Consider the following 8,393-nt stretch of genomic DNA (forward strand, 5'->3'; position numbering starts at 1 on the left):
CAAAGCCCACCTGCCTTGACCATCTAAGCAGAGTAGCACCAGCAAAGCCCACCTGCCTTGACCATCTAAGCAAAGCAGCACCAGCAAAGCCCACGGCACGGGCGTGCTGTGTGCCTGGCCCCGGCCTGAGCCCTCTGCACATCCTATCTGGTGTGAGCCTCCCTCTACCTAAGGCAGCTTCTGTTACGTGTGCACCTGTTACAGATGAAAAGGCACAGTGAGTGACGAGCAGTTCAGTGGCAGAGCTGGAGCAGACCCCACGGTCCATTGTCATGGCCTCCACACCAAAATGCATCTTTTCTTTTTCCTTTTTAAAAACCTTTATATGACAGGTGTAGGGGTGCAGGTTGAATTCCATTCCATGTGTGTGTCATGCAGTGGTGGGTCTGGGCTTGTGGTGTAGCCGTCACCCAAGTAGTGTACATTGTACCCATGGGTAATTTTTTACCACTCCCCTGCCCACTGTCCCCCCTTGCGAGTCTCTGATGTGTCTGGGCAGCCACAGTTGGGCTCCCGTGTGTAAGTGAGAACAGGTGGCACTTATTTTGCTGTCCCCATGTCCCTCTGACATTCACTCTTACCACTGAGCGTGCTCCACAGTGTGTACACACACACGCGTCTTCTCAGTACACCCGTCAGGCCCTGCATTAGGTTCTTTGCTGGGAGTGACAAAACAGCTGGGGACACAGGACGTGAGGAAAGCGGAAGAGGCTGGGGACAGCTGCTGGGAGTCAGCAGGGAGTCTGTTAGGAAGAAAGGTTAAGGGTTACTGGGCGGTGCCAAGGGCTGGATGCAACCAGGCCACATGTCTCTGTAGTGGGTTCAACGCTGGGAGAGGCACAGAGCATGCACTCACCTGTCGGGCCTGCTTAGATGTGGCCCTGGTTCTAAAAGTTGCTCCTTTGGCAAAGTAGCAATGAATCTACACATATACCAGAGTTTTTCCTAATAATCCACCCAAATCAAATGTGTTTATATTTGTCCTCACCAATGTCCCTACTCACAGGTACTGGACATCCTGACCCAAGGCTTTTGAGGTCAGAGCACTTGTTTGGACTTGATGACCTGCCAAACTCTTCACATCACCACTGAGGGCAGAAGAAACATCACTTCAGCTACAGCTAGAAGAACTAAAGGCATGCCCTCCGGAAGAGCTATGGAAAAGGAGGTATGAATGAACAGAATACAGCATGTGCTTGCTGCGGAATATTCCTCAGATTGAAAAGGAATGAAATTCTGATACAAGCTATGACACGGACCAACCTTAATAAAATACCAAGTGAAACACGCCAGAAACAAAAGGCAAATACGGTGAGATTCCACGTGTTTGAGGTGCCTGGAGCAGCCAGACTCAGAAACAGAAAGGGAAATGGCAGGTGCCAGGGGCTGGGGCTGGGGGCACAGTGGGGTGACTGTTTAGTAGGGAAACGGTGGGTGCCAGGGGCTGGGGTCACGGTGGGGTGACTGTTTAGTGGAGACGGAGTTTTAGTTCATGATCATGGAAAACTCTGGAGATAGATACTAGTGAGTATCACACAACAATGTGAATGTACTTAATGAATTTTACACTTAAAATAGTTAAAATGGTAAATTATATATATGTATATTTTACTACAAAAAAAGTTAAGGAAAATGGAGTGAGACTGAAGGGCTGGTGGCATCTAAGAAGAGAAACCGACTTTGTGTCTCGGACGGTTCAGGTGTAACAGACCCACGAAGGGAGGCAGGCAGCTAGGAGGGACCAATGCCCTGCCTGTTCCCCCAGTTTACAGGACAAAGTGAGTTTTCCAGATTGATCACCATGCTGCTATTTAACTGCAGCGGGGACCTGGGGTTTTGCCCACCCTGCTTCCGATAACAGAGACTGAGGAACTTTCAGACATGAGGACGTCTCTAAGTAGTTACCCAGCTCCTTCTAGGCACAGATAATTTGAGGTCAGGAAACGAGTGTGATTCGTATAGCCTAGACCCTCAGAAAGGAACAGGCCCCTGGAAAGTGTTTCTTACAGAGTGAGGGAATGTGGATGAGTGGGTGGAGCACGGAGACTGATGTCCTCTTGAGAGCACTGTACCTGAGCAGGAGGTAGCGCTACCTAAAAACACTAGCACAGGGTAAGGCGCTGTTCCCAGTACAAACAGGACAGAAAAGGCTCGAAACCTCCTGTAGGTCACGGTTTATTTGGCATGATCTGCTTGCTCGGGGAGTTGAAGGTCATTTTCACTGCTGACCTGGGAGGCTCTGATTTACTGTTTTCTTCCCAGTGATCTTGGAAAGGGTAGGGGTTGGGCCTTTCTGCCTATCAAGTTCCTCAGTTCTTACATGTATGTAAGAGTGATTGAACAAAGAAATTCATTATTCAGAAGGACACTGGGTTTATTTGGAATAAAAATACACTAGAAAAAATAGTTATTTCTTTTAGTGATTTTTCTAGTTCCAAAACCCCTCTAGTTTTAGACAGATCAACTGTGCAGCAGGAAATCTAAGGTGAGGCATTAAGAGCTCCTCTAGCCCAATCACATCTGATGGCTGATGAATTATTAAACATGTTATTGTTCAAGTTTTATACACTTGCCTCCTACAGATGAGTATTTTAATTTACGATGCACTGAGAGCAGTCAAGAATGTGTCTTGTATTTATGACTTAAGAAGCTATATTTAAAATTAAGACTTGTATTTATATAACTATGATGGTAACAGGAAATTGGAAACCGAACAGATGGCTATTTATAAAAACTGATATTTCAGGAAGGGACTTTAAAGACACCCTTTCCAATTCTTTTGTGAACTGGGAAACATAAAATTACTTTAAGAAGAATTAAGTTTTTTCCCAGCTGCACACCCGATTACACCCAAGGGAAAACACTTCATAATTGTGAGACTTTCAGCTCCTCGAGTTTAGATGGATTGCCTTTCAGAATGATTTTTCTAGTCAACATTATAAGAAATCTCCTAGCTGATAAAAGGCCAAACATTTATATTCTTCTCCAGAGCGGAGTAAATCTTTATGTATTAACACAGATGGTGTTCCAGGACTTGCCATACTAAGCAGAAAGGAATAATTCATTGTCATCATCCATGTACTGTACAAATACGAAGTTAAAGTAGAATTTCTGCTGATGGTCAAGACTGTAGAGTCCACGTTGTGATTAATCCTAAGAATATAAACTCCTGCATCTTTAGTAGAAAGTGTACTTCTCAACGTCCTCACGGAGTTTTCAGTTTGTCTGTGTCTTGCTCTTTTTGACTGCAAAGTGCAAAAGATTCCTGAACGAACTGCCTGCACATGGGGCACTGCTGGAAGCAGCCGGCGCAGCCGTCACACAGGCAGGCGTGTCTGCAGGGCAGGAGCACCCAGTTCACCGCCCCGTTCTGGCAGACAACACAGTCCCTGCCGTTCTCTTCAGGCGGCTCCACTTCACCTTCAGACAGTCCTGCCTTTTCCAACAAATTTCTGTCTGTGTTTTTTTCTTCTGGAGAAGAATTGCTGGAAGGAGTGGAATTGTTATTTGCAGACATGAAAAGCTGCTGAAAATGAAAGAAACAAGTTTAAGGATTATTATATTACTAAATAACAATGACTCCTTAAATCTAGGGGTCATAAGAGCTTCTCGAAATTTATGAATTAGCAAAATGAATTGCAAACTGTAATTACTAACTGAAAAATATAATTATCTCTCCATAAATGGCCATTCTTTGAAATTCTATAAACAAAAGAGACAGAGAGGAGACTACAGAGAACAACTTACCTTGAGATCATGAAATTGGCCTTGAGCTAAGAGCAAATATTGATACAATATTCTGCAGGGAAGTTTATAAGTCTTATCAGGAATGTGGATTACGGACACCATGGAAATCTAAAACAAAAAAATTGAACACTGGTCAATATACTTCACAAACATGCAAAAAAATCCTTCTCAAAATAAGAGGGTGACAAATTACAAAATAGACAATAATCTGTATAAATCACAGTCACTGCAGAGGAATCAATTACTGACATATTTTTGGCAGTTATTTTAATTGTACTCAAATTTATAAATTTAATGGGATGCAAATGAAAATGCCAGTGAGCTTGTTTATAGAGCTGTTTGCATTGACTCTAAAATTCTCATATAGCAAAATAAACATATAAGAATAGCTAGGCAAACACTGAAAAAACAGACCCGGGAGGGGACTAGGTAAGTCAGATTTTAAAACACACTACAAAGCCTCTAAAAACAAAACTCTGTGCCGCTGGTGCACGGGTAGACAGAAGATGAAGCAGGACACAGTCCAGAAACAGGCCCCGTAACGGTGAAAATACAGTGAGGTGTCATCTCAAGTCACCGCGCAAAGGAAGTCTTCTTTTTTTTTTTAGTAGAGACAGAGTCTCGTTTTATTACCCTCAGTGGAGTGCTGTGGCATCACACAGCTCACAGCAACCTCCAATTCCTGGGCTTAGGTAATTCTCCTGCCTCAGCCTCCCGAGTAGCTGGGACTACCAGCGCCTGCCACAACGCCCAGCTATTTTTTTGTTGCAGTTTGGCCGGGGCCGGGTTTGAACCTACCACCTTGGGTATATGGGGCCGGCGCCCTGCCCACTGAGCCACAGGCGCCACCCAGGAAGTCTTTTTAATAAATAGTATTGGGACATCTTGGTAACTATTTTGGAAAAAAATATACAATTACCTGCATTCCTCATGCCACGTCCAAGAACAACCCCCAGAAGCATAAGAGATTAAATGCAAAAGCAGAACTGCACAGACACTCAGAGAAAATGGGCAGGTTCCAGCCTCAGTGTCGAGAAAGAAAGACTCCAACTGTGACTCAACACAGAGGCAGATACATTCGATACAGTTAATTATATAAACTGTACTGGTGTTCCAGTACTTGCCAGAATAAAAACCTGCATGTCAAAAAAGCACCATAAATTAAGTCAAAACACATGACAGATTGGAACCAAATACAACTTCTGTCACAGGTCACAATGAATATTCCTTATTCATGAAGAACTTTTTATCTCTCTTTTTAATTAAAAATTTAATAAACACACGCCATACAGTTAATAAAGTATAGAGTAACATGCCAGCAAATGAGCCCTGCTCAGTTCTGCTTCTGTGGTTCCCCACGTCCCCGCCTCAAAGGCAGCAACTCTCATCGATTTGTTGTGTATCCTTCATAAAAAGTAATAAAAAATGACCAAAATACTATAGAAAAATGGGTAAAAGACATGAACAGACATTTCCCAAAAACATATGAACATGTCCCTTAACCAAGAGATGTTTAACTAGAATTAAACTGCACTGTTTCTCACTCACTGGACTGATAAAAATTCCGAAGCTTGTCCATACGTTCTACAGAGATACACTCCCACATATTGCTGGTGGAGATTTATTTTAAAGGTACAATTCCGGGGGGGAATTTGGCATCATCCAAAGAAACAACATGCGTCTCCCCTTTGACATCCAGGCACACGTGCACAGGCTCCTCAGTGCACAGGCAGCTGTCCCTGCGGGGCACCAGAAACCCCGGTGTCAGGCAGAGAGGCCGGGCCCGTCACTATGGCAGTTTACACCGTGCACAGAGGTGCGCTGCACAACTGTGGAGATGAGATGTCAGGGTGGTCTCTGGAAAGTGATCTTTTTTCCAGGAGATATGCAGGTCATTATGAAAATTTTGAGATACACAAAATTAAGAAATGTACAATCCATGTGGAAGAAAACAAATGAAACCCTCCCAGCAACACCGATAAGCCGAGCAGGCTGAACCCCGCCTGGGGGAGTCAGGAAGCTCGCGGCCGACTGCTGCTCAGATATGAAATAAACCGTAACACCACCTGTCTCAAAACTTTCATACTATGGAGTAGAAAAGAACAAAGTGTGAAAGAGCACGGACCGCACAGATGGGGTGCGGCCTTCATGTGAGAAAGCAAAGAGAAGTGAGAAACCCAGGGAGGACAGGCCAGCACACAGTGGTCTGGTTACTCTACTGGATCCATAAGGGCTGAGTCAGTGGGAACTGAGCGGACGGAATCCCAGAGGTAGCCCCTGAGTATATCTCTTTGTATGGTTTCCTGACCTTTGAGAGAACCCATCTAATTCATGGACACAATTTGGCGATAAGCCCTCAGTCTTGGCGGGAAGCAGGGAGAAGGCAGTTTAAGCTCCAAAATAATTATATTCAGTAATGAATCATAAGCCACTATGGTGAATAAAACTCACGAAGCCACAGAGACAACAGACAAACAGATGAAAGGGAGAAAGGAATTCTGAGGCCCCAACGGGGAGGGCTGGGGCTGGGAAATAAGCACCTTGCAACCCTTGTGGTAAAAATAAAATCTAGCAAGAATCACCAATGGGGGCTTAGTGCCTGTGGCTCAAGCGGCTAAGGAGCCAGCCACATACACCTAAGGTGGCGGGTTTGAATCCCCAGCCCAGGCCCGCCAAACAACAATGACGGCTGCAACCAAAAAATTGCCAAGTGTTGTGGCGGGCGCCTATAGTCCCAGCTACTTGGGAGGCTGAGGCAGGAGACTCGCTTGAGCCCAGGAGTTGGAGGTTGCTGTGAGCGTGATGCCAGGGCACTCTACCCAGGGGGATAGCTTGAGGCTCCGTCTCAAAAAAAAAAAAAAAGAATCACCAATGGGTATCAAATCCAGGGAAATTTTTTCATAAAAAGCAGGATATTTACATGGTATTAAAGTGCCTCCCCACAGACCAAGGGAGAGAAAAACCAGCACAGTGAAGAAATTAGATAACTTTAGCTGAGGGCTCACAATCAACATCCTGATGTTGCCCGTGATGTTCTGGGGACCACGTCACCACCCGTGCAGCCCCCGGGCTGCAAACGCCTGGCTTCCACCTGATCATGAGAAACACTGGACAAGCAAAATGAGAATGTTCTACTTTACCACAAGGCTGTGTGACTATATTCTGCAAAAAAGCTAACGTCATAAAAGACAAATGTGAAAATGTTCCAGATTAAAGGAGGGTAAAGATACATGACAAACACGAAATCCTACTCCAGCCTAGACCTTGCACTGGAGAGCGCGGTGTGAAGGGCACTGTTAGCTCAGCTGACAGACCAGAACACAGGCGACAGATTGGTTAACATGCATCAGGGTTAAATTTATAAGACTGGTCACTATGCTCTGGTTACATCAGAAACCATCCTTCATTAGGAGACATGCACAGTATCTAGGGGTAAAGAATCAGCGTGTATACAATTTAAGTTCAAATCATTCATCTAAAATACATGTGATGATCTATTATATGGTAATATGTTTATGTGTCTATGGACAATTAACAAAGCAGATGGCAGGAGGGTTAACAACAGGTGATCCGGGGAAGGACATATGGGTGCTCTTTTACTTTTTTATCTTTGCAAATTTTAAAATTATGTACAAATAAAAAGTTTTAGCTACTGTGACCATAAAAACACAAGGTTCTTTATAAGTTTATAAAGATTTATTAAGTCAGTAATGGCTTTGTAGACTACATAAAAATGACAGGATTGGCAGAACTGGTAACGTCATCACCTCATACTGACAATCCTGTGACTTGACTGAATGTTAAAAGCCTCTGAAGCTATTCTCATGCTAGTTATAAATATATACGTAGCTGTAGGTGCACACTTGATGTGGAAAAATGTTCAAATATACTGCTGAATAAAAGAAGGGTACAGGTGGGGCACCAGGGCAGCACCAGCAATGCCAGCACTCTGGGAAGCTGAGATGGGAGGATCCCTTGAGCTTCAAAGTTCAACACCAGCCTGAGCAAGAGTGAGATCCCATCTCGACTAAAAAAAGAAAAACTAGCCGGGTGTCCTGGTGGGTGCCTGAAGATCCAGTTACTTCGGAGGCTGAGGCAGAAGGATCACTTGAGCCCAGAAGGTTGAAGTTGCTTTGAACTAGGCTGATTCCACAGCCCTCTAGCCTGCGGGACAGAGCAAGACTGTCTCCAGGACAAAAAAAATTACAGAATAGTATACAATTTTATCCTTTTTAAAACAAATTAACACACATACCCATCTGGGAAGATACAAATCCTCCCAATGGTTACAGACGACAGGTGTATACTCTTCTCCTTTTGGCTTATCTAGACTTTCTAATTGCTTTCCTGCCATAAAAGGGTGTCACTTGAATTATGCAGGAAAAAACACACTAATGTAATTAAAAAAATTCAAGATCAAAATCTTATAGTAACCATTCTTACTTTCTTTTTTCTATCTAGATCAACACACTGGCTCCTGACTACACGAAGTCTAAGTTTTGCTGTTACAATAGGAAGTCTAATTTTTTCTTAGAGTTCCTGACCCCCAGATAGAAAAACCACCATATTCCAAAAGAAATATTAAATATTCTGTTTGCTTTTAAAATTATAAACAGAAAAAAAATACATACATATATATATATATA

At 43.6% G+C, this 8,393-nt stretch overlaps 1 protein-coding gene across 2 annotated transcripts in view; it reads right to left on the reverse strand.

Annotated features, from left to right (window-relative positions):
• Positions 1–2,159: 2,159 nt before the first annotated feature.
• Positions 2,160–8,393, reverse strand: part of CGRRF1 (cell growth regulator with ring finger domain 1) — a 26,696-nt gene continuing 20,462 nt past the window's right edge. Inside the window, exons 5-6 of one of the 2 annotated variants that reach the window (XM_023514523.1) lie at positions 3,748–3,855; positions 2,160–3,523 (exon numbers count right to left, since the gene is read on the reverse strand). In XM_023514523.1, the coding sequence (XP_023370291.1) occupies positions 3,206–3,523; positions 3,748–3,855 (426 nt within the window). In that variant the 3' untranslated portion in view covers positions 2,160–3,205. Of the gene's footprint in view, positions 3,527–3,747; positions 3,856–8,393 lie in introns of both variants that reach the window. The other variant, XM_003792126.3, reaches the window with a different exon arrangement.

The sequence above is a fragment of the Otolemur garnettii genome, unplaced genomic scaffold, assembly GCF_000181295.1.
Source record: "Otolemur garnettii isolate 467f Iridium unplaced genomic scaffold, OtoGar3 scaffold00054, whole genome shotgun sequence".
Classification (NCBI taxonomy): Eukaryota; Metazoa; Chordata; class Mammalia; order Primates; family Galagidae; genus Otolemur; species Otolemur garnettii.